This window comes from Martes martes (assembly GCF_963455335.1).
Source record: "Martes martes genome assembly, chromosome: X".
Classification (NCBI taxonomy): Eukaryota; Metazoa; Chordata; class Mammalia; order Carnivora; family Mustelidae; genus Martes; species Martes martes.
The window spans coordinates 121,118,907-121,144,259 of NC_137897.1; the positions used below are offsets into that span (position 1 = coordinate 121,118,907).

Sequence of the window (25,353 nt, forward strand, 5' to 3'; positions counted from 1 at the left end):
AGGTAGGGGTGGCGGGTGTCTGGCCTCACGTGTGGTGGGCACAGGCCGGAGTTCCTGTGGGGACGGGCCGGGCTAGCGCCCGGAGCCCTCTTCTCGGGACTTTGGCCCCATACGAATGCGGAGCTCAGAGAGCGCGGGCTGCAGACGGAAGCCGGGAAGCCGTTGGACTCGGGGACCCCGTGACGTCACGGAACTTGGCGAACGGCCGCCAACACTTCCGGGGAGCAGCGGGGCCGGCGCTGCGCCAGGCCTCATTCCTGGGCTGTGGGGGTGCAGCGGGGGCCGAGCGAGCACGCGGGTGGGTGTGAACAGCAAACGGAGACGACACACGAACAAGCAAGATGCACAGGCCTCTCTCAGGCCCCGGCGCGGTGGCCAACAAGGGTGACAACCCCAACGGAGGACAGAGCGCTCCAGAGGGTCAGCGAGGGTGAAGACACTGCAGGCAGGTCGGAGGCGAAGGGGCTGAGGGCGGGAGGGAGGGCAGGGCCGAGAGGAAGGGCCAGGGCTGTGAGCTGGAGGCGTGGACGCTGATCTTTTCTCGTTTACCTTGACCGGTTCTGCAGAGGCCGGGATTCCGCCTGGTTCACGCGGCGGCAGCCCCGGTGGTGGCAGCCCCCGGGGCGGTGGAGACGCCCTGTCCCTGGCGGCCCTCCCTGCCCAGTTCCCGCAGCGCCCCCGGCAGAGAAGCGTCTCCCCGTATCTGTGCGGGCAGGGCCTCCTTATTCTTTCCTTTTAAAGCAACAGAATTAATTTTCCAGACATTTTGCGACCCCACCCCCCACCAAGCAGAGGAGAGGGTTCTTAGCACAGGATACCGTCACTCGCCACCAGGACACATGCAACCCGAGAGAGAACATGTGTTCTCCCAATGTAGGGTTTTGCTTTATTTTTAAAGACTTATTTTTTTAAAAGATTTTATTTATTTATTTGACAGAGATCACAAGTAGGCGGAGAGGCAGGCAGAGAGAGAGAGGAGGAAGCAGGCTCCCCGCTGAGCAGAGAACCCCATGCGGGGCTCGATCCCAGGACCCTGGGATCATGACCTGAGCCGAAGGCAGAGGCTTTAACCCACTGAGCCACCCAGGCGCCCCTAAAGACTTATTTTTTATTCTAGAGAGAGAGTGAGCAAAAGGTGGGAAAGGGAAGAGGGAGAGGAGAGCGAGAATCCTCAAGCAGACTCAGGCCTCTGAGATCACGACCGGAGCTGAAATCAAAAGTCAGATCCTTACCCGACGGGGCTACCCAGGCGCTCCTTACTGAATTTTCAAAAAGTTTTTTCAACTGAGGGCAAATTCACATAACAAAAATAACCACTAACCGTTTAAAAAACGTACATTTCAAAGTGGCATTTACTATGTTCACAATGTTGTGCAACTGTCACCCCTATCTGGTTCCAGAACCTTCCCATCACCTCAAAGTGAGACCCCGTGCCCACTCAAAGGTCTGTCTTCAATCCCTCCCCCCAGCTCCTGACAACCACTCATCTAGTTTTCGGTCACGTGCACTTGCCTCTTCTGGGAATTCCACATAAACGGAATTGTACAACTGAAGAGCTATGTAGACAGACTGACCTTTCGTGCTCACGGACTGGCGGGCTCAGTAGAATCGGGGCGTGGGTATTGGGTCTCTGCTGCCGTGTGACGTCAGTGAGGAGGGGGCCGTGCAGGTCTATGTGCCAGGATGTGGGGAGCTTGGGGCACATTAGAATCAAGCACCATGAGGACTCCTTTCCCCAGTCATCTAGAACTCAGTGCAATCCCTGTCCAAAACCCCAGCCTACTTTTTTGTGTAAAAAATGGCCAGCTCACCCTCAAAGTGTGTAGACATGCAAAGGACCTAGAAATCCAAAAACAAGTTTCGAAGAAGAAGAGCAAAGTTGGACGGCTCATGCCACCTGATTTCCAAACTTACTATGAAGCCACAGTAATCCACGCTGCGTGGTATGAGCACGAGGACAGGTGCATAGGGGCTGGCGCAGAATCGGGGTCCGGGAAGAAACGTTTGCATTCGCGGTTAAGAGACAACGCTGGAGCAGTCGGTTAAGTGTACTTAACCCTGCTGTCAGGGATTGACTTGTGTCCCCAGAAAGAAATGTCACGGTGCTCCCTCAGGACCCTCAAATGTGACCTGGTTTGGAGACGGGGTTTTTACAGACGGAATCAAGATGAGTCATGCTGGAGGAGAATGGCCCCTAATCCGAGACGACTGGGGTCCTTGTAAGATGCAGCGGTGGCCCGTGCGGAGGGAGAAGGCGGCGGCGGCAGGAGGAGTGGCGCCCACCTGCCAGGGCTGGCCAAGGACAGCGGCGACCGACCGGCGACCGCATGCAAGGAAGGATCAGCCCCCAGAGCCTTCGGGAGGGGGAGGACCGCCCTGCCCACACCTGGATTCCTGCCTTCTGGCCCGGGAGTGGGGAGGGGAGTAAATGTCTCTTGTTTTAAATCCCTCCGTGTGTGGTATTTCTTTGGGCATCCCCAGGACACTCACCTTGTTTCGACCATACAGAGAAATGAACTTGACGGCTTACAGACCGAAAAGTAAAAGCCCAAATTGAGAAAACAAAAAACATCTATTAAAACACAGGAGAAAATCTTTGTGACCTTGCACGAAGCAAAGTTTGGGCAGGATACAAAAAACATTAATCATAAAAAGAAAAAATTAATAAATTGGACTTCATAAAAATGTAAGCTTTTGCTCTTGGAGAGATGCTACTATGAAAATAAAAAGACAAGCCACTGGCTTGGAGACAAAAACAGAAATACCTTATGACAAAGGGCTTGTCTCCGGAATATGGAGAGCGTATATACACTCCTACAAGTCAAGAAACATGAGAAAGACATCCTCCCTTTTCCAAAATGGGCACAAAATTTGAATAGACATATCACACAAGATGATATAAGAATGGCAAAGGGGGGGCGCCTGGGTGGTTCAGTCAGTTGAGCATCTGCCTCGGCTCAGGTCATGATCTGGGATCGAGCCCCGCATCGGGCTCTCTGCTTGGGGGGAGCCTGCTTCCCGCGCCCCCCCCCCCCCGCTCTCTGCCTGCCTGTGATCTCTCTCTGTCAAATAAATAAATAAAATCTTAAAAAAAGAGAAAAGAATGGTAAAAGCAGGGCACCTGGGTGGTTCAGTCGGTGAACCCTCTGCCTCCAGCTCGGGTCATGATCTCGGGATGTCCCGGGATGGAGCCCCACGGTTGCGGCCGGCGGGCTCCCTGCTCAGCCGGGGAGCCTGCTTCTCCCTCTGCGCTTCCCCTTGCTCAGGCTTGCTCTTTCCCTCTTTCTCTCAAATAAATACTTAAAAAAAAAAGAATGACAAAAGCATATGAGATGTTCGCCATCATCATGGGGACAGAGACCATGACGCTAGCCACGCAGGAATGGGGGGCAGCCCCTGGCTGTAGAGGGAACTTGGAGCGGCCTCTGGGCTGATGGGAAGGGTCTATATCTTGACCCAAGGGTGGTTACACAGAGGTATATATTTGTTAAAACTCATTGAACTGTACAGTTAAAATGCAGATCGTACCCCAGTAAAGCTCATTTTAAAGGGAAAGAAGGAAACTGATGGCACTGGTTACCTACAGGGGGGGGAGGGAAGGAGCCAGGTGGTTGGGGTGCGGGAGCGAGGGACAATCCCCGGGTGTATCTTCTTCCTTTTTTTTTTTTTTAAAGATTGTATTTATTTATTTATTTGACAGAGAGACAGAGAGAGAGGGAACACAAGCAAAGAGAGTGGCAGAGGGAGAAACAGGCTTCCCGCTGAGCAGGAAGCCTGATGCAGGGCTCGATCCCAGGACCCTGGGATCATGGTCTGAGGCAAAGGCAGACGCTTAACGACTGAATCACCCAGGCACCCCTGCCCTGGATGTTTCTTCTTGTGTAGTTTTGACTTCTGGACACATGTTGCTACTTTCTACCCTCAAAGAATAAAAAGAGAGTGGAGGGAAAAGCTAAAATTAAATGCAAAGAGAAATGATCCCAAGAGTATTCCAAATGAATAACATGACCATATTAAAGGGGAATGTACAATTTACATACGGCATTGTACATTACACCCTCAGTCTTAAGCCGGAAGACAGCAGACAGCAGGATCCTGCAAGTGAATCCTGGACTCCACTTAGTAGGTTTTTCCTGGGGCTGTGGCGCAGCTATTGGGAAAGTGATGTCTGTGGAGGATCCAGCAAACGATGATGCCGGGAGCGGGTCTCTCCCACTAATGGAGAAGGGAGACCCCAATATAGACCAGGGAAAGGCCAAGAACTTGTACTGTGGAATTGGAATGAGAAGTATCAGTATGTCCTCCGGATTTACATGCATGTATATATTTGTGTGTATGTGCATCATCATGTATGTATATAAACATAAGTATAATTAGAAATATAGACATACATACAGAGAGAGGGAGACAGAGAGACCTCCTCGCTCTGCCTGCTGAAAATGCCCCAGTGGCCATGAGCACACTTCACCCCCATATCTTGGGTTCTAAATGTTACTCTCCTTAAAGGAACCAGGGCTCCTTGGAAGGATGGCTGATTCCAGGATTAAGGGGAGGAAAGGACAAGAAGCCAAAAGTCCTAAGCTACTTAAAGAATGATGGGGCCGTGTCGGGAGGGCACAGAAGCCAGCCTCAAGAAGGCACCAAAGTGGACACAAAATGGACTGACGATAACACACTATGATCCATTGAGTAAAATCAAGATCCGCCAGTCCGCACTGCTGGTGAATTCACAGAGAAACGGAGGAGCTCTTCTGGAGCGCAGAACGCCGACAGGTAAACGGAGGAGGGATCGTGGAGGAGGAAAATCCCTCTTGCAGGCATCAGAGTAACCAGTGACGCAGGCAAGAATTACCAATGATTGGTGACATGTTGATGAGGAACAGAATATTCACCTAGTTTCAAAAGACCTTCCTACAAATGACTTCTTTTTTTTCTTTTTAAGATATTTTATTTATGGGGGCGCCTGGGTGGCTCAGTGGGTAAAGCTGCTGCCTTCGGCTCAGGTCATGATCCCAGGGTCGCGGGATTGAGCCCCACGTCAGGCTCCTTTCTCAGAGGGGAGCTTGCTACTCCCTCCACTCCTCCACCCTGCTCATGCTTTCTCTCACTCTTTCTCTCTCTCTCTCACACATGAATAAGTAAAACCTTTAAAATTTTTTATTTATTTATTTGACAGAGAGAGATCAGAAGGAGGCAGAGACGCAGGCAGAGAGAGAGGGACAAGCAGACTACCTGTTCGGCAGGGAGCCCAATGCGGGGCTCGATCCCAGGACCCTGAGATCATGACCTGAGCCGAAGTCAGAAGCTTAACCCACTGAGCCACCCAGGTGCCCCTACAAATGACTTCTTTTTTCTAAGTCAGCTGTACACCGACGTGGGGCTTGAACTCATAACTCCAAGACCAAGAGTTGCGCACTCTACCAACTGAGCCGGCCAGTCAGTAACCCCCTCCCCTACAAACGTCTTTATGACAGAGGGAAAAATAGTTAACTGTCCACTTGAGAGACTGGCAGTCCCCCACCTTATCCAAGCGCTCCAAGCGAACGTTACAGGGAAGGGACAAGGCAGAGAGGCCTGGAGAGGGCCCAGCCCCATGGGAGAGAGAGAGTGGTTCTCCTCGCAACAGCACACAGCCTGGATCTCATCATGAGAAAACACCAGACAAACCCAGACTGAAGGACATTCTAGCAAATGCCTGGCCTGCCCTCCTCAACAATGTCCAGGAAAAGCAGAGGAATGTTCCAGATTAAAGGGGAATAAAGAGAAGTGATGACTAAATGCAACGTGGGAACCTAGATGGGGTCCTGGATCAAAGGAAACACTGATGTTTCTGCTGCTTCAGTGTAAGAAGTTACGCGAGTTACATTGTAATTTTACTGTGGCAAAACACAGAATGAAATATCCCGGGGTAAAGGGGAGAGCTGTATGCAACTTACTTTGCTGTAGTTCAGAAACATATTATTTTTTTATATAAAATAAGTGTTGCATACAGTATATACACACGTAGGAGAGAGGTGGAGGAGGGCGGGAGTGAATGAGCGAGAAAAGCAAATGGGGCAAAATATGAACTCTGGGCAAATTTGGGTCAAGGGCACATGACAGCTCTTCAAACTGTTCTTACAACTTTTCTGTAAGTCTGAAATAATTCCAGATTATAAAATGAAAAGGAAAGTCACCGCTCCCAGCGAACATTTGACTGAAGGGTCTAGCCGTGACGATTAGGCAACAAAAGAAAATAAAAGGCATCTAGATTGGAAAGGAAGAAGTAAAACTGTATTTTCAGACGACATCGTCCTGTGCCTGCAAAATCCCAGACATCCCCTAAGAACCCGTGAGCGGTAACAAACGAGTTCAGCAAAGTTGCAGGACAAAAGAGCGTGACAAAAATCAAGTGTATTTCTATAACCTAGCAATAAATAATCCATACTGAAATTAAGAAAATAATTCCATTTACGAATAGCATCAGGAAGAAAACACTTAGGAATAAATTTGACAAAAGAAGTGCAAGGCTGGTACACGGAAAACTACAAAATGTGATTGAAAGAAATTAAAGAAGATCCAAAGACACAGGAAAACATCTGTTTAGTCAGGATTCTTCAGAGAAACATAGCAGGACACACACACAGAGGATCTATTTTGAGGAATTAGCTCATGCAGTTGCGGCTGGAGACTCGGGCAGGATTTCTCTGTTACAATCCTGAGGCAGAATTTCTACTTCTCTAAGAAACCTTGATTTTTGCTTTTAAGGCCGCCCAGTGAGTGAACAAGACCCGCACCAACTCTGGAGGGCGGTCTTTACTTAAGGGCACTCAGCTGCCGATGTTGAGCGCGTGTACGTGACGCCTTCACGACACCTAGACAATTGTCTGATCCCATCACCGGAGACCACAGCCTAGCCAAGCTGAAATCAATAAACATCTAAAATTAATCAACATCCCATGTCCATGGATGGAAACACTTAATCTTATTAAGATGCCAACACTCCCCAAATTGATCTGCAGATTCAATTTTATCCCTATTGAACTCCCCCTGGATTTCTTTTTCTTTTTTCAGAAACTGATAAGCATATCCTTAAATTCTTATGGAAGTGTAAGGGACGCTGAGTAGCCGAAACACTCTTGGAAAAGTACAAATTAAGAGGATTCATGGTTCCCAGTTCCAAAACTTAGTACAGAACTATAGTGATCAAGACAGTGTGATATCAGCATAAAGACAGACATATAGATTAACAGAACAGAATCGAAAGAATCCAGAAATAAGCCCATATATCTATCATCAATTAATTTTTGATGAGGGAGCCACGACCATCCAGTGGGGAAAGAATAGCCTCGTCAAGCAGGGGGAGCCGCAGAGGGAGAAGCAGGCTCCCCGCTGAGCAGGGAGCCCCATGTGGACTCGATCCCAGGACCCTGGGACCCCGGCACCTGAGCTGAAGGCAGACGCTTCACTGACTGAGCCACTCAGGCGCTCCCAGAGACCTGAATTTAAGAGTGAAAACTGTAAAACTCTTAGAACAAAGCATAGGAATAAATCTTTGTGACCTTGGATTAAACAATTTAGATATGACAACAAAACAAAAGCAACAAATGAAGGATAAATTAGATGTCATCAAGTTTTAAAACTTTTGGGCATTTAAGGACACTATCAAGAAAGTGAAGAGAGATGGGGTGCCTGGGTGGCTCAGCCTTTAAGCAGCTGCCTGTGGCTTGGGTCATGATCCCAGGACCCTGGGATCGAGCCCTGCATCAGTCTCCCTGCTCGGTGGGAAGCCTGCTTCTCCCTCTCCCACTCCCCCTGCTTGTGTTCCCTCTCTCGCTGTGTTGCTCTCAGTCAAATAAATAAAATCTTAAAAAAAAAAAAGTGAAGAGAGAACCCAGAGAATGAGAGAAAATATTTGCAGATCATAAGGGATTAATATCCAGAATATATAAGGAACTCCTACAACTTAACAACAACACAACAAAAACCCAACTGAAAAATGGGCAAAGAACAGAATAGACATATCTGATTGCTTTGTATGTCACAGAAGATCTACAAATGGCCAACAAACTCATGAAAAGATGCTCAACATCATTAGTCATCAGGGAAATGCGAATCAAAATGAGATATCATTTCACATCCGCTAGGATGGCTAGAAAGAAAAGACCAGATCAGGGTTGGCCAGGGGGCATCTGGGTGTCTCAGTGGGTTAAAGCCTCTGCCTTCGGCTCAGGTCACGATCCCAGGGTCCTGGGATGGAGCCCCGCATTGGGCTCTCTGCTTAGTGGGGAGCCTGCTTCCCCTCTCTCTCTGCCTGCCTCTCTGCCTCCTTGTGGTCTCTGTCAAATAAATAAATAAATAAATAAATAAATAAAATCTTTTTTTTTAAAAAAAAGGGTTGGCCAGAATGTGGAGAAATTGGAACCCTCATACACTGCTGATGGGAATTTAAAAATGGTGCAGCTACTTTGGAAAGCTCTTTGGCCCTTTTTCTCAAAATGTTAAAAATAGAGTTACCATGTGACCTAGAAATCCCACTCCCATGTGGAAGGGAAATGAAAATGTGTTGCCATAAACACCTGTACACAAATATTCCCGACAGCGTTATTCACAATTGCCAAAAGATGGAAACAACCTAGATGCCCACCAACTGATAAATAAAATGTGATATATCCATGCAATGGAATATTATTTGGCCCTAAAAAGAAAGGAAGTCCTGATCCATGCTGCATCATGGATGAACCTGGAAAACATTACGGTAAAGTTAAAGAACCCAGACCCAAAAGACACACGCATATTGTATGAGTCCTTTCACATGAGGTGTCCCTATTCAGAAAGTAGATTAGTGGTTGCCAGGGGCTGGGGGGGGGGGCCGGAAATGACGCTTTAGGGGTATGGGGGTTTCCTTTGGGGGGTGGCGAAATGTCCTGGAATTTGATAGTGCAGATCGTCGCACGATTTTGTGAATATAGTACAAGTCACTGAGTGCTACACTTTAAATGAGTGACTTATGTGATAGGTGCCTTCTATCTCAATAAAGCTGTCTAAAAAGAAAAAGGAAACAGAAAGCAGGGGAATGGAGCCCCCAGATTCAGGGCCGCGGGGGTCGGCTGGGTGAGGGGCCAGGTGTAAAGGGCTGACAGCCTCCAGTCCTGGCGCTGGCCACTTGCCTGGTATTAGCCGCGCCCTCCGGGGTATGGCCCTCGGGGGCGACGGTGTCCGGAGCAAGGACCGCGCCGTCCTCCGCCGGTGCGCTCCTGACAGGTGGACACGGGGGCGGCCGCGCACCTGCAGCAGGTGGCCCGGGACGCGCCTCGGGACGCCCGGGCGGGGCGGGGTCTGTGCGCGGCGGCGGTGCGCGGGGCCCGAGGGGGTGTGGCGCGGGCGCGCACGGGTCCCAGGGTTGCCGGAGGCGGCGGGCGGGGAGGAGGGGGAGAGGCGCGTCCCGCGGACGCGGCCATTGTGCGGGGCGAGGGGGGTCCGCTCGCTGTGCGGGGACCCCGGCGGTTCCTGGGGTGCCGGGTGGCGCGCAGGGCTCCCCGCGGCCCCGGGGGCAGGAGCGGCGCCCGCCCGCGCGCCCGGCCGCCCGGCTTTCCCTGGGCGCCCCCGGCCGGCGCGGTGGTACGGTCCGGGTTTAAAAGGCCCCGGCGGCCGCGGGCCTGCCCAGTGTGTGGGCGCGGCGGGGGCGCGCACGGGGCGCGGCGGCGGGGGCGCGCGAGTGGGGCCGGTGTGGGGCTCGGGGGGCGCGTCCACGTGGCTGGCAGGCGGCCACCCGGAGCCAGCGGCGGCGGAGGGACAGGTAGGTAGGTGGCCTCCATTCCCCGCCGCCCGCGTGGAGCCTAGCGGCTGAGCGGCCCGGGGCTCGGCCGGCTGGGTGTTGAAGGGGTCGGGCCCTGCCTCTGTCTCGCATCTCGGGCGCCGGCCTGACTGGTCCTTCGGGCCCAGCGCCAGCAAGGACCGCCCGTCTGAGCCCAGCTCCCCTGCCCTATGGGGACCCTTTGTGGCTGAGGAGCGACCCCTCCAAGGACTGCTGCGGCGCCTCCATCCACTAGGTACTAGTGGGTCGGCCGAGGGGTGCCCGTGGTGGGAGCAGGGCGAGCCAGGCCAGCAGCACGGGGAGGGGCATCTCTGGGAGCGGCTGTCCCTTTGCAGAGCCGCTGGGTGTGCCTGTGATGCTTGAGGCTCCCGCTTACAGGTGGAGGTTGGGATGGGGGCTTGGGTTGCACATCCTGCCTTTCCGGGTCTCCATTCCTAGGCCTGTATTCCTGCGGGGTGTGGAGAAGGTTAGGGTGGGATGTGCCCCCCCTTCTCTCCCGCCTCCCTTTCTTCTCTGGCTGTTGCATTAGGGGTCCAGGATGCAGACCTGACAAAAGAGCCCCAGAGAGATGATCAGTCTGAGCTGAAAGCCGGCAGTTTCAGGCAGGGCCTGTTCCTTGTTCTAGCAGATGCATTTTTTTTCTTTTTCTCTCTTATATGCTCTCTTACTTTGGTTCCCTGCACCCCCCAACCTGGGTACCTTGTGTCCCACTTCAGGCTTGGGCGCAGGGAGCGCTGAGCCCTGCCCCGTTGGCTGCCACGACACTGCTCTGCTGGCTCTGCTGCCTGGAGGGGGCAGAGAAGCTGGGTGTGGCCTGGGGTGAGGACCTGGCCAAGCTGGGCACTGTCCCTATGGCCCCCACCCTATCTCCCCAAGGCCTCGCTGTATTGGGGGACATCGTTTCCTTTCCATAGGGCTCCTTCTGCCCCCCCTACACCTCCCCTTCCCCAGCTAACTTCTGGATCTGGAGGGAGAGCTGCACAGGGCTGCCTGGGCCATCTGTCTGGCTGTGCCTGAGCAGAGCCTGACTTATGTCTGTCTGGGCGCATGGCCGTGGGGGCAGGCACAACTCGGCTTTGTGTTGCTGTGGGTAGCCAGACAGCAGGCTCCTGGACAGTCCGCTGAGGGAGGCCCTCGGGGCGAGGAGGCAGTTGGGGCCCAGACCGGGGATGTGATGGCGCTGGGTCCATTCTCAGACCTTGATGCCTCAGACATCTGACCTGGGCCTCCTGGTGGCAATGGCACTCTGGGGAGGTGTCCCCCCCACCCACCTCAACACACACACTTGTGATTGTTCACTCTCTGCCTTTCCCCTCCCCCCAAATTGGGCGTGGGGTGTCTCCGTGGCCTGGGGCCTGCCTACGGAGGCTCTTTGTGGCCGGCTCGGGGATCTGGTGTTTGGCGCCTCATTCTGGGAGGGCCTTCCGCCTTGCCTCTCCCAGCATCTGGCTCTGCTGCCCCCTTGGGTGTGGCCCGGTTGAGGGGAGGCCTCCTGGCTCCTTTCCAGCGGGGGCTGGGGGGGGTGACTGATGGCCGTCAAGCCCGCCTGTGCTCGCTGCTCACTCATGCGCCCTGGTGGAGGCCCTTCGCACCCGGCCACGGTCACCATCTGGGACTCCGGTCTGCGGGTGGATGAGCGCCCTGGGCCAGGTGGGGGCGGGTGGAAGGCCTCTGATTTGCCCTTGCTTTCCCCCCCCCAGGCCTGTCCCCGGGTGCAGCTGCCGGCCATGCCCGCTGTTGGCCTCCTCCTGCTGGTCCTGCCTGCCGTGGCGGGGGCCGTGGGTGGCAGCAGGCCCTTCCCTGTCTTCTTGGTGACGGACACTACGCTCACCCACCTGGCCGTGCACCGGGTGACTGGGGAGGTGTTCGTGGGTGCGGTGAACCGCGTCTTCAAGCTGGCCCCGAACCTGACCGAGCTGCGCGCCCACGTCACGGGGCCCGTGGAGGACAACGCCCGCTGTTACCCGCCCCCCAGCATGCGCGCGTGTGCGCACCGCCTGGCGCCCGCGGACAACGTGAACAAGCTGCTGCTCGTGGACTACGCGGCCCGCCGCCTGGTGGCCTGCGGCAGTGTGTGGCAGGGCGTGTGCCAGTTCCTGCGCCTGGACGACCTCTTCAAGCTGGGCGAGCCGCACCACCGCAAGGAGCACTACCTGTCGGGGGCTCAGGAGCCGGACTCCATGGCCGGCGTCATCGTGGAGCAGGGCCAGGGGCCCAGCAAGCTGTTCGTGGGCACCGCGGTGGATGGCAAGTCCGAGTACTTCCCCACCCTCAGCTCCCGCAAGCTCATCAGCGACGAGGAGAGCGGCGACATGTTCAGTCTGGTGGGTGAGCCCCTCGCCCGCGCCCTCTCAGGCCCGTGCCAGGCGCTCACGGCCCGGTGTCCCTGCTCGGCCCTCCCGAGAGCGGGCTCCCGCTGCCCTCCTCGCCTTCCCCCTGGCCTGCCCCGGGAGGAGACGAGCGGCTGGTGGGGACAGGAGGACAGGCGAGGGCCCAGGATGCGGGCCGTCCCCGCCCTCCGTGGCCTTTGCGGCCTGGGCTCCCAGGACCACAGGGGCTGGGGGGGGGCCCTGGTCCCACGCCGCCCCCTCCACCTGCTCCCCAGGTGTACCAGGACGAGTTCGTGTCCTCGCAGATCAAGATCCCCTCAGACACGCTGTCCTCGTACCCCGCCTTCGACATCTACTACATCTACGGCTTCGTGAGCGCCTCCTTCGTGTACTTCCTGACGCTGCAGCTGGACACGCAGCAGACGCTGCTGGACGCGGCGGGCGAGAAGTTCTTCACGTCCAAGATCGTGCGCATGTGCGCCGGGGACTCGGAGTTCTACTCGTATGTGGAGTTCCCCATCGGCTGCTCCTGGCGAGGCGTGGAGTACCGCCTGGTGCAGAGCGCCCACCTGGCCAAGCCCGGCCCGCTGCTGGCCCAGGCCCTGGGCGTGCCGCCTGACGAGGACGTGCTCTTCACCGTCTTCTCCCAGGGCCAGAAGAACCGGGCCAGCCCGCCGCGGCAGACCGTGCTCTGCCTCTTCACCCTCAGCACCATCAATGCCCACATCCGGCGCCGCATCCAGTCCTGCTACCGCGGGGAGGGCACGCTGGCCCTGCCCTGGCTGCTCAACAAGGAGCTGCCCTGCATCAACACGGTGAGCGCCCCCCCCCGCAGCCCCCTCCCCTCCCGCCGCTGCCGCCCCCTCTAGCTGCCTCGGACTTCCCGCGGGGTCCCAGGGCCCGCAGTTGGTCTCGGCTGGCGGGGAGCCAATTCCAGAATATGGGTTCCCGTGGCCTCCGTCCAGCCGCTGTCCCCCAGCTCTGACTCTCACTGCACCCCTCCTGTTTCACCAGCCCATGCAGATAAATGGAAACTTCTGCGGGCTGGTGCTGAACCAGCCCCTGGGGGGCCTGCACGTGATCGAGGGGCTGCCTCTGCTGGCCGACAGCAGCGACGGCATGGCCAGCGTGGCTGCCTACACCTACCGCCAGCACTCCGTGGTCTTCATCGGCACGCGCACCGGCAGTTTGAAGAAGGTAGGCTGGGGGCCGGGGCCGGAACACGTGCCGTGAGGCCCCGGACAGGGCAGGGCCCAGGGAGGGGAGGCGGACTGCCCAGACCGGGCCCCAGGAACCCAGTCACACTCTACCCTCACCAATGCTAGTGCCTGCCACGGCCTAAAGGGCTGGCTCGTGTAACACAGCCCAGGCCCGTCTTGGGCCTCCTTGTTAGCTCTCATTGCTGAGTCCTCTGCTGAATGAATGAGGAGGAAATGTGGCTGTGACACCACCCCGCCCCGCCAAGCCTGTGCCCTCTTGTCCCCTCATGGGCCCTGGGGCTGCTTCCATTCTGGGACAGGGGGTCGTGGGAAAGGGGGAGGTGGACTCTGGGAGCTCCACTGTGCTCTGAAGGGACAGGAGTCAGGACGGCTGTCCCTGTGCTGCCCCCAGGAGGGCCGGGAACGTGGGGCAGGGTGGGGGAGATTCGTAAAGAGAGCCCGGTCTGTCCCCCTCCTGGGCCCTCATGTGCATCTGAAACCACGCTGGGGAGGCATCATTCCCAAATCACACCCTGCTCCCTGTCTAAGGTGTGCCCCTCAGTAAGTCCCCAGAACAGTGCTCAGTACAAGCATTGTCACTCTCTTGTTCCAGGATGGGTCACCCCGCAAAACGCCCTCCCCCACCCCGAGCTCTTCCCCCCTCTTCCCCAGGCCTAGGCACCATGAATCTCTCCGTCTCTAGTTCTTGGAGGCCTTTTTGACTGGCTGGGACACCCCCAGTGGCCTCCAGGGATGGCCTTTGAGCCCTCCTTCCCCTGCCCATGGGGGCCAGGGGCGGGGGGTGGGGGGCAGGCTGAGTGCTGAGCCCCTCCGGGCCCTGGGTGCAGCTTGATAAGAGGACGCCTTGGGTGCGTGTGGCACAGCTGTGACATCCGGCTGGCTTGTCTTGTGGCCCAGGTCCGGGTGGATGGCTCCCAGTACGCCCACCTCTACGAGACAGTGCCCGTGGTGGGTGGCAGCCCCATACTCCGGGACCTGCTCTTCAGTCCTGATCACCGGCACATCTACCTCCTGAGTGAGAAGCAGGTGGGCCCGTGGCGGGCGGCGGTGGGCGGCAGGGCGGGGGCTGGGCAGGTACTGACGCGGCTGTCCCCAGGTGAGCCAGCTCCCAGTGGAGACCTGCGAGCAGTACGGGAGCTGTGCAGCCTGCCTTGGCTCAGGGGACCCCCACTGTGGCTGGTGTGTGCTGCAGCACAGGTGAGGGTGGCCACAGGGGGCCGGTGGGGAGCGCGGCTTTGGGGAGGCCCCGCTCCAGGGAGGAGTCAGCTAGACCCCCTGTGGGCTGCCCACGTGCCCGTCTTTCCCAGTCATGCCCTTGTGGCCTCATCCTCCTTCCCCTTCTATTTCATCCAACTAACGAGCAGAACCTCCATCCTTCGGGACACTCCTCGGACCCCAGGGGACGAGGCCAGAGCACACTGTTGCCTGGCACTGTGGGCTGGGCCGGCTGGCCCCTCTTCCCTCCAGACCTCCACGACTCCCCTGGCCAGGGCCCTCCAGGGCGGCTGCATCACAGGCTCTGGCCTGATCCCACGCAGATGCTGCCGCGAAGGGGCTTGTCCGGGTGCCTCAGCCCCACACGGCTTTGCTGAGGAGCTGAGCAGGTGCGTCCAGGTGCGGGTCCGGCCCAACAACGTTTCGGTGACCTCGCCTGGGGTGCAGGTGAGTGGCCTGGCGGACGCGCGTGGGGCGAGGCGGTGGGGGGGGGCATGCCGCACTCTGACTCCTCTGCCTCCCCCAGTTGACTGTGGCCATGCGCAACGTGCCAGACCTCAGCGCGGGCGTGAGCTGTGCCTTTGAGGAGGTGACAGAGAGCGAGGCTGTCCTGCTGCCCTCCGGGGAGCTGCAGTGCCCCTCGCCCTCCCTCCAGGAGCTCCGGGCTCTCACCCGGGGGCATGGTCAGTGGGCTGGGGCTCTCCGGGCTGGGGACACTCTGCGTCCCGGGCTTGCTCACGGCCACCCCTGGGCTCGCTGCAGGGGCCACCCGCACCGTGCGGCTGCAGCTGCTCTCCAGGGAGACAGGGGTCAAGTTCGCCGGGGTCGACTTTGTCTTCTACAACTGCAGCGCACTCCAGTCGTGAGTCCTGGCCTTTCTGACCTCTGTCCCCCACATCTCTTCGTCCCCTGCTGGGTTGTGTGGGCCTCAGGTGGGCCCTCGTGCCCTCTTCCCTGTTTCCCCGCCGGGCCTGAGGGAGAGTGGTAGGAGGGCAGGCCTGGTCCTCTGACTTCCCAAGCCTCTCCCCCACCAGGTGTGTGTCCTGCGTGGGCAGCCCCTACCCCTGCCACTGGTGTAAGTACCGCCACGTGTGTACCAGCCACCCCCACCAGTGCTCCTTCCAAGAGGGCAGGGTCCACAGCCCTGAGGTGAGGCGGGGGCGGGGGGGGGGGTGGGGGGGTGGGGGGGAGGTGTTGCGCGCCAGGGGGCTGGGCTCCCTGTAGGCTGGCCTCTGACCTTTCTGCCTTTGATCTCCCGGGTTTCTCGGAGCCTCCCCTGGGGGCCTCCCCCTGGGGCCCCATGTGTGTGTGTGTGTGTGTGGCTGACGGGTGTTCTCCCCTCAGGGCTGCCCTGAGATCCTGCCCAGCGGGGACCTCTTGATCCCAGTGGGCGTCATGCAGCCTCTTACCCTGCGGGCCAAGAACCTGCCACAGCCACAGTCGGGCCAGAAGAACTACGAGTGCGTGGTGCGGGTGCAGGGGCGCCAGCAGCGGGTGCCGGCCGTGCGCTTCAACAGCAGCAGCGTGCAGTGCCAGAATGCCTCGGTGCGGGCGGGGCCGGGCGGAGTGCGGGGGCGGGGCCGGGCGTGTGGGCGGGGCGTGTGGGCGGGGCTAAGGCCAGCAGCCGCCCCCCCCCCCCCCCCCCCCCGGGCTCATGCGGCTTCCTCTCTCTCAGTACTCCTATGAAGGTGACGAGTACGGTGACACGGAGCTGGACTTCTCTGTGGTCTGGGATGGAGATTTTCCTATCGACAAGCCTGCCACCTTCCGAGGTGAGGGGTGGGGTGGGGCTGGTGAGCTCGCTCGCTGGGGCCCGGTTGCTATGAGCTGGGGGCGCATATGGTGTGTGTGTGGGGGGGACCCTTCATCGGGGTTCTCCGAGCCCCCGGCCCCCTGCACAGCTGCCCCCCAGCAGTGCCCTCTGCCCGCAGCTCTCCTGTATAAGTGCTGGGCGCAGCGGCCCAGCTGCGGCCTCTGCCTCAAGGCTGACCCTCGCTTCAACTGTGGCTGGTGCATCTCGGAGCACAGGTGCCAGCTGCGGGCCCACTGCCCCGCCCCCAAGACCAACTGGATGCACCCGAGCCAGAAGGGCACCCGCTGCAGCCACCCCCGCATTGCCCAGGTCAGTTCCCCTGACCTCTTCTGTCGGCTGGGCACCTGCGAATCTGGGCTCACCCTGTCCCCGCTCCTCCTGTTCTGCAGATCCACCCACTCATGGGGCCCAAGGAGGGAGGCACCCGGGTCACCATCGTGGGCGAGAACCTGGGCCTCAGCTACCGAGAGGTGGGCCTGCGGGTCGCGGGTGTGCGCTGCAACTCCATCCCCTCGGAGTACATCAGCGCTGAGAGGTGAGTGCGGCTGCGTGCGTGCCGGGGCCCTGAGCCTGTGGCCCTCCGCGGCCGGCCCTGACCTTCTCGGACCTCCAGGATCGTGTGTGAGATGGAGGAGTCGCTGGTGCCCAGCCCGCCGCCTGGGCCCGCTGAGCTCTGCGTGGGCGACTGCTCGGCTGACTTCCGCACGCAGTCTGAGCAGCTCTACAGTTTCGTGGTGCGTGAGCTGCCTGTCCCGCACCCTCCACCCCTCCTGAGCGCCCCCCCCCAGCTGCCCCTCAAGGGTGCTTCTCCCACAGACGCCAGCGTTTGACCGCGTGAGTCCCAGTCGGGGTCCCGCTTCCGGGGGCACGCGGCTCACCATCTCCGGGAGCTCTCTGGATGCCGGCAGCAGGGTCACTGTGACTGTGAGAGATGGCGAGTGCCAGTTTGTGAGGTGGGCAGGGCCCTGTCAGCTTCAGCCTGGGCATTTCGTAGGGGACACAAGGCAGGGTGGGTCCTGGCCCTGAGCTGCCTGCTCTAAGCGCCCTGCTTGCCAATGTAGGAGGGATGCCGAGGCAATTGTGTGTATCTCCCCCGTGTCCACTCTGGGCCCCAGCCAGGCCCCCATCACCCTGGCCATCGACCGTGCTAACATCTCCAGCCCTGGAGTCCTCTACACCTACACCCAGGACCCCACTGTCACTCGCCTTGAGCCCACCTGGAGCATAATCAAGTAAGACCCTAGGAAAAATGGGGAGCCTGGCCAGCATTGATGGCAGTCAGGGATTGTGTCCCTGAGCTGTTCTGGGGCCTTGCCTGGTGGCTGGAGTCTCGGGCATCAGGTTACACCTCCTGGGAGCCCGAGCCCTCATCAGCAGAGGGGGCCCGGTCCTTCCGCTGACACGGCCCGTGGCATCCACCTAGCGCCCTGGGTAGAGGAGGCCCTGGGCTCCCCCACAGCCTTGGTAGCTGTCCTGGGCCAGGCTGGGGGCAGTGGGGGGAGGGAGGACCCTAACCCTAACCCTGAGGCCCCTCCCCCCCCACCGCTCCCAGTGGAAGCACTGCCATCACTGTGAGTGGGACCCACCTACTGACAGTCCAGGAGCCCCGGGTCCGGGCTAAGTACCGAGGCATCGAGACCACCAACGTGAGTGCCGGCCGCTGAGGCCCCGCCCCACCCCCACCCCGCCCGCCCCTGCCCCCTGTGGCGTCAGCCACTGGGCTGCCCTCCCTTGTCCCCACAGACTTGCCAGGTGATCAACGACACTGCCATGCTGTGTAAGGCCCCCGGCATCTTCTTGGGACGGCCACAACCCCAGGCCCAGGGAGAACACCCCGATGAGTTTGGCTTCCTGCTGGATCACGTGCAGACGGCCCGCTCCCTCAATCGGTCCTCCTTCACCTACTACCCGGACCCCAGCTTTGAGCCACTCGGGCCCTCTGGCGTCCTGGATGTCAAACCCGGCTCCCACGTAGTGCTGAAGGTATGAGTGGGGCACAGGAGCGAGGAGAGGCGGGGCGGTGGGGAACCACGGCCGCGACCCTGTCGTGTCACCCCCCTACGCCGACAGGGCAAGAATCTGATCCCCGCGGCAGCCGGCACCTCCCGCCTCAACTACACGGTGCTGATCGGGGGCCAGCCATGCGCGCTCACCGTCTCCGACACGCAGCTCCTATGTGACTCGCCGCGCCAGACCGGCCGGCAGCCTGTCATGGTGGGTGGGGACGGGGGAGGCCGCCAGGGGCGCGTGGGGTGGGCATGGGGGCGCGCTCACGGCGCGCTGGTCCCCGCAGGTTCTGGTGGGCGGCCTGGAGTTCTGGCTGGGTACCCTGCACATCACGGCCGAGCGGGCGCTCACCCTGCCGGCCATGGTGGGCCTGGCGGCGGGCGGCGGCCTCTTGCTGCTGGCCATCACCGCCGTGCTGGTGGCCTACAAGCGCAAGACCCAGGATGCGGACCGCACGCTCAAGCGGCTTCAGCTGCAGATGGACAACCTGGAGTCCCGCGTGGCTCTGGAGTGCAAGGAAGGTGCCTGGGCGGGGGGGGCGCGGCGCGGGGCCCTGGGAGGGGTGCGGGGAGGAGGGGGGCCTCGCCCCTGCTTTGCTCACTCCGCTTCCCTGCCCTTCCCAGCCTTCGCGGAGCTGCAGACGGATATCAACGAGCTGACCAGCCACATGGATGGCGTGCAGATCCCGTTCCTGGACTACCGGACATACGCCGTGCGCGTGCTCTTCCCGGGCATCGAGGCCCATCCGGTGCTCAAGGAGCTGGACGTGAGTCCCCGCCCTGCCTGCCCACTCCTTGTCCCCCCGGTGGACCCCCCACGCTCTCTGAGACTCGCCGTCCCTCCCAGACACCCCCGCACGTCGAGAAGGCCCTGCGCCTCTTCGGGCAGCTGCTGCACAGCCGCGCCTTCGTGCTCACCTTCATCCACACGCTGGAGGCCCAGAGTAGCTTCTCCATGCGCGACCGCGGCACCGTGGCCTCGCTCACCATGGTGGTCCTGCAGAGCCGTCTGGACTATGCCACGGGGCTGCTCAAGCAGCTGCTGGCCGACCTCATCGAGAAGAACCTGGAGAGCAGGAACCACCCGAAGCTGCTGCTGCGCAGGTACTGGGAGGGGAGGCGGCCCCGCCCCCGGCCCGCCCCCCACCCCTGCTAGAGCAGGCCCCGTCCGGGCTGCCCTCTGCCCGCTGGCCCAGCGCCCCTTATGCCCTAGGACCGAGTCGGTGGCCGAGAAGATGCTTACCAACTGGTTCACGTTCCTGCTGCACAAGTTTCTGAAGGTGCACTGGTGGGGATGGGGCCGCGGGCGGGCACAGGCGACGGGGCGCAGGGACGGGGGAGGCGGCTAGCTGGCAGGCAGGGGGCGACCCGGGTGCCCGACCCTGGCTGCAGGAGTGTGCCGGGGAGCCGCTTTTCCTGCTCTACTGCGCCATCAAGCAGCAGATGGAGAAGGGCCCCATCGACGCCATCACGGGCGAGGCCCGCTACTCCCTGAGCGAGGACAAGCTCATCCGGCAGCAGATCGACTACAAGACGCTGGTGAGCTGGGGGCCGGGTGGGCTGGGCTCCAGGCACAGGGGCAGGAGCCTCACCCAGGACCCACCCTGTGGTGCCCCCCACTCTCAGACCCTTCATTGCGTGTTCCCGGAGAGCGAGGGCAGCACTCAGGTCCCGGTGAAGGTTCTCAACTGTGACAGCATCACCCAAGCCAAAGATAAGCTGCTAGATGCCGTGTACAAGGGCGCCCCGTACTCCCAGCGCCCCAGGGCTGAGGACATGGACCTAGGTGCGCGGCCCCTGCCTTTCCTCCCGGCCCCCACCCCGTGGCCACGCCACACTGGCTGGCATCCGCACCCCCGTTTGGGCTCTGTCTGTGGAGGGGAGCGGGTCCAGGGACGGGGGGGCCCCGGGCAGGACCTCAAGGGCTGTCTGTGACCTGCAGAATGGCGTCAGGGCCGCATGGCCCGCATCATCCTCCAGGACGAAGACGTCACCACCAAGATCGAGTGTGACTGGAAGAGGGTCAACTCGTTGGCTCACTACCAGGTGAGGGGCAGGGGGCCTGCTCATCCGCGGGGCCACCTGGGAGCCGTGGCCCCGTCCTGATGACACCGGAGCTAAGGCACCGGCTCCTCCCTTCTCCTGCCCCTGTGGTCACGGTCCCTGCTCAGGGAGGCTCGGGTGCCTCTGCCCGTGCTCCCTGCGGGGTCAGGGTGGGTGCTGGGCCCTTGGCCCCTCAGCCTCCTGCAACACCGGCCTCTGTCTCCGGGCTTTCCAGGTGACAGACGGTTCCTTGGTGGCACTGGTGCCCAAACAAGTATCTGCCTACAACATGGCCAACTCCTTCACCTTTACTCGCTCCCTCAGCCGCTACGGTAGGTGCCTTCTGCGCGGCGGTCTTTGCTGGCTCTGTGCCCTTCGAGGCTGTGTCAGTCATCATGGGGGGCCCCCTCGTTGCATGGCCGGCTTGCTTCTGGTGGCCTCCCCAGGCCTTGCCCTTGGGAGGCCTTGAGTTTCGTGGAGCCTAGAGGTGGGGCTGGGCCAGTGAGAGCGGGCAGGCCGCCCCTTCACTTGCTGGGTGTCCGGGACAGAGTGGGGCAGGAACCGTGTTGGGGGCCGGCCTGGCCCCGCTGGCCTAAGCGGCATGCCCGTCCTCGGCCCCAGAGAGCTTGCTGCGCACGGCCAGCAGCCCCGACAGCCTCCGTTCTCGGGCACCCATGATCACGCCCGACCAGGAGACTGGCACCAAGCTGTGGCACCTGGTGAAGAACCATGACCACGCCGACCACCGGGAGGGGGACCGTGGCAGCAAGATGGTCTCGGAGATCTACCTGACGCGACTACTGGCCACCAAGGTGCGGGCCTGCTGGGAGCCACTGTGGCCTGAGCCCAGACAACCTGTAGCCTGGCCTGCCCTGGGGCGGGGTGGGGGGAGGCCACGGGATCGGTCGCATCCGGCGGGCTTTTCTCAAGGCTTTTGCTTCAGGAGCTCCCAGCCGGCGGTTGAGGCTGGGCCCGTCTTGGGCGAGGCCCCGTCCCCCGCGCCGGTTCTGCTGCAGGGCTGTCCCGGCCTGGCCCCGAGACGGCCCGTGCTCTTGCCGAGCCCCTGCAGGGCACGCTGCAGAAGTTCGTGGACGACCTCTTTGAGACGGTGTTCAGCACGGCCCACCGGGGATCGGCCCTGCCCCTGGCCATCAAGTACATGTTCGACTTCCTGGACGAGCAGGCCGACCGGCGCCAGATCAGCGACCCCGACGTGCGCCATACCTGGAAGAGCAACTGGTACCGCCGGATGGGGGGCCGGATGGGGGGCCACGCGCAGAGGTGCCGGACGGGGGGCCGCAGGATGGGGTCCGAGCGGGGAGGACACCGGATGGGGCCGCAGGACGAGGGTCCGAGCAGGGAGGGCGCCAGATGGGGGGCTGCCAGACGGGGTTCCGCATGGGGAGGGCGCCAGACAGGGCGCCAGACAGGGGGGCCGCCGGACGGGAGGCCGCAGGACAGGGGGCAGTGCGGGGAGGACACCGGACGGGGGGGCGCAGGATTGGGGGGCAGCGTGGGGAGGGCGCTGGATGGGGGGCCGTAGGACAGGGGACCGCCGCTGGATGGGGCACCGCACAGGGAGGGCGTTATAGGACGGGGGGTGGCAAGACGGGGTGCTACAGGATGGGGGGGCCACAGTGCCGCCAGCGAGCAGCAGGGGGGGCGGGGATGCTGGCCATGGGTTAGGACGGAAGGCCGTGGACTCGTGTTTCTCTCTGCAAGAAGGCTGGCGGGGAGTTAAGGGACGGCTAACCTCACTGTGTCACCGTGGCCATGCCCAGGCTGGCCGGGGAGCATTGGCACGAGGGGGCCTCAGGCGCTCACTCCTCTCCCCAGCCTGCCCCTGCGCTTCTGGGTGAACGTGATCAAGAACCCCCAGTTTGTGTTCGACATTCACAAGAGCAGCATCACGGACGCCTGCCTGTCCGTGGTGGCCCAGACCTTCATGGACTCGTGCTCCACGTCCGAGCACCGGCTGGGCAAGGACTCCCCCTCCAACAAGCTGCTCTACGCCAAGGACATCCCCAACTACAAAAGCTGGGTGGAGAGGTGGGCCCGGCGGCCCCCTGCTGGGTGGGCCCGTGGGGGGGGTGGGGGGATGGAGGGCGTGCTGTGGGGGAGGGGAGCTTGGCTGGGCAGCCCAGAGAGCCTGCTTGCCACCCCGCCCTCTCCCCAGCCCTGTCCGCTTTAGGAAGAAGGCTCGGAGAATGGCCTGAGAGCCAGGTCAGGGGTTTTGGCGGCACCTGCCTCTGTGACCTACTCAGGCTTCCGACAGGTACTACCGGGACATCGCGAAGATGGCGTCCATTAGCGACCAGGACATGGACGCCTACTTGGTGGAGCAGTCGCGTCTCCATGCCAGTGACTTCAACATCTTGAGCGCACTCAGCGAGCTCTACTTCTACGTCACCAAGTACCGCCAGGAGGTGCGTGCCGGTTCCACAGGCCCCCAGTTGTTAGGCCCCGACCATGCACCTGGTGGCAAAGGTGGGGGGCTCAGTAAGGGTAAGGGAGCTCCAGGGCGCGGGAGGGGACCGAGAGGGCCTGGAGGCCATCTCTGAGATTGTTCCCGATGTCCCGCCTCGCCAGCCCCCAGGCCGGCACATGGGATGCTTTCTGCAGATGCTAGGGTTGGAGGGACCTAGGAGAGAAGCCACGGGCCAGAGGGTACAGTTCTAGTTGGGCAAAAGTAAAGGTCCAGGGAAGGGATGGGTGGATGCGGGGGTGCCCAGAGGGGTGAGGCCAGAAGGTGAGCAGGGCTAGCGCCTTATAGGGCCCATGGCTTTCGTGACTGCGGCCTCAGGAGGGTTAGGATGTATTATTACTGGAAATGAGAACCTGCCAGCCAGGACCCGGCCCTGAAAGCCCGGAGCCTGCACGAGCTCACCGGGGGCGGCCCAGAGCCCGGGCAGAGGGAGAAGCGGCCCGCGCAGCGAGCCCTGGGGCCCCGGGACGCTCGGAGGTGGCGGAGGCGGCCACGGAGACTGAGGCGGGGCGGCCAGAGGGCTGGGAGGGACCCCGAGAGGGCAGGTGCCGGGTCACCTCCCGGTTCGGTTCGGCAAGGGCCGCGCACACGCGCGCACCGGGGCGGGGGGGTGGTCGGGGAGGAGGAGCGAGGGGCTCCGCGGGGGCTGCTGCCGGTCAAGGGACGGGACGCCTTCTGGAGACCCGCCCGAGGGAGGTTCGGGCGGGCGTGGGAGCTGCGTGTGCCGAGGGGCCGGGGAACTCGGGGTCAGCCGTCCGGGCCGCTCTCGGGAGGGGCTGCCCTCTGGCCTCCGAGAGCAGGGAGCCCGGTTCTGCAGCGGGAGGGGCTCTGGGGCGCAGGAGAAGCTGCCCCCCGAGTTGCCGGGGGAGGGATTGCGCCTCCTGCCCCGTGCCCGGGGCCCCCAGAGAGGACGGGGTGCGCGGAGGCGCCGGGCAGGGGAGAGCTCGAGCTGGGCGGGAGGGCTTTGGCCGGAGGGCACCGGCCCCTCCTCGCCAGCCCCGCTCCCCGGGGGACACCCTCCTCCCCCAGGTTCTCACCGCTCTGGACCGAGATGCCTCTTGTCGGAAGCATAAGCTGCGACAAAAGCTGGAACAGATCATCAGCCTCGTGTCCAGCAACAGCTAAGGGTGGTGGAACCGGTTGGGGGGGGGGCGCGACTCGGTCCTGAGCTGTCCTCCGGGCTGAGCCCTGGATCCGGGGGGCGCGGGGGCGGGGCTGGGGGTTTCCTGGGCCAGTATGCCCCCGGCACACCTGGGTGCCCCCTTCATTAGTGCCTTCCTCTGGGCCCTGTGTGGGGGCAGGGGTGACAGGACCAAGCCCCTGACCCCGGCAGCAGCAATACCCCTGCCCCCTGCCCCCCTGCCCTCCTGTCCCCCTGCTCTCTCCAGCCTTCCTGCCCCCCTTCCCCCTGCCCCTCCCAGCCCTCCTGCCCCTGTGCTGTGGCAGCCCCTGCCCTCCTCTCTATTTATACCCCCAACAGCCTATTTATTTAATTTATCTGCCTCTCGCCACCCCCATCTGTAACCGTGTGTTCCTTCTCCGGGATGCTGTCGCCCACACGCACCTTCTGTCCTTGAGTTGTCCTGGCTCCTCTGTGACAGTAGCAGCCCTGGCCTGTCCTCGGGCACCTTCCCCCCTGCATCGTGGCCAGCCCCGCCCATTCCGAGCAGGGGGGGATCTCGGCACCAGCAGCACTTGGCGGCCGGGCGGGGGATGGAGGGAGGGGACGGCCCCCCCAATGCCGCCCATGGACGGTGACGGGGCCCAGGTTTCTCCTCGCAGCTGAGCCACAGATCCACCTCCCACGCAGCTCCAGAGTCAGATGGGACCTTCTCCTGGCCCCGCTGGCAGCGCCAGGACAACTAGAAGCGGGCCTGGGCCTGGGCCGGAGGCGGGCCTGGGGACTCGGGAACTCCCCTTCTCCCGGCCCTACTGCCACACGTCCTCCGTGCTGTCCGCACTTGCCCCAGACCCGCTGCCCTCAGCCGCCCTGTCCTGCGCCTGCCCGGCGTGGCCTGGTCACGGCGGCCGTGCCTTACTCCTTGGTTCTTCTTCTTTCTCTGAGGGCTCTGGCCCCGTCTCCTGGGCCCCCACACCCACTTCTCTCCTCTTTGGGCATGAGCTTTCTGTCGTCGTTGTTCATGGAATTCTTTTCCTAATTAAGTGTTGGGAAAATAGAGTCTCGTGTGGCTTTGTCCTGGGGGCAAGTGGGTGGTCGGTGCGCAAAGAAGAAGGTGGGGAGGCTGTCGGCCTGTGGATGGGTGGGAGGACGGCCAACTCTCGCCGGGGTCCCGAGGCTCTGAGGAGGGCTGGGGCTGTGTCCGTCTTCAGCCGGCCCTGGTGGCTCTCCCTTCAAGATCCAGTCCGAATCTGTTCCCTTCTCCCCACCTCCACGCCCCCAGCCAGGTCCCAGCTACCCCGGGCTCCTGCCTGGATGCCCAGGCT

General features: G+C 61.2%; 1 protein-coding gene across 1 annotated transcript; it reads left to right on the forward strand.

Annotated features, from left to right (window-relative positions):
* Positions 1-11,523: 11,523 nt before the first annotated feature.
* PLXNA3 (plexin A3) lies at positions 11,524-25,079 on the forward strand (the record flags this gene model as incomplete). Its single annotated transcript, XM_080795379.1, has 32 exons — positions 11,524-12,120; positions 12,402-12,941; positions 13,141-13,323; positions 14,244-14,372; positions 14,443-14,543; positions 14,885-15,008; positions 15,088-15,244; positions 15,324-15,423; positions 15,596-15,710; positions 15,906-16,106; positions 16,237-16,333; positions 16,493-16,683; positions 16,764-16,909; positions 16,988-17,108; positions 17,191-17,327; positions 17,436-17,606; positions 17,927-18,020; positions 18,118-18,357; positions 18,445-18,588; positions 18,668-18,902; positions 19,005-19,147; positions 19,228-19,484; positions 19,594-19,660; positions 19,773-19,919; positions 20,007-20,166; positions 20,323-20,426; positions 20,659-20,755; positions 21,045-21,235; positions 21,493-21,662; positions 22,260-22,472; positions 22,699-22,849; positions 23,938-25,079. The coding sequence occupies 32 exons, from the start codon at positions 11,524-11,526 to the stop codon at positions 24,031-24,033; spliced, it is 5,619 nt and encodes a 1,872-aa protein (XP_080651505.1). The 3' UTR covers positions 24,034-25,079.
* Between the last annotated feature and the right edge of the window lie 274 nt (positions 25,080-25,353).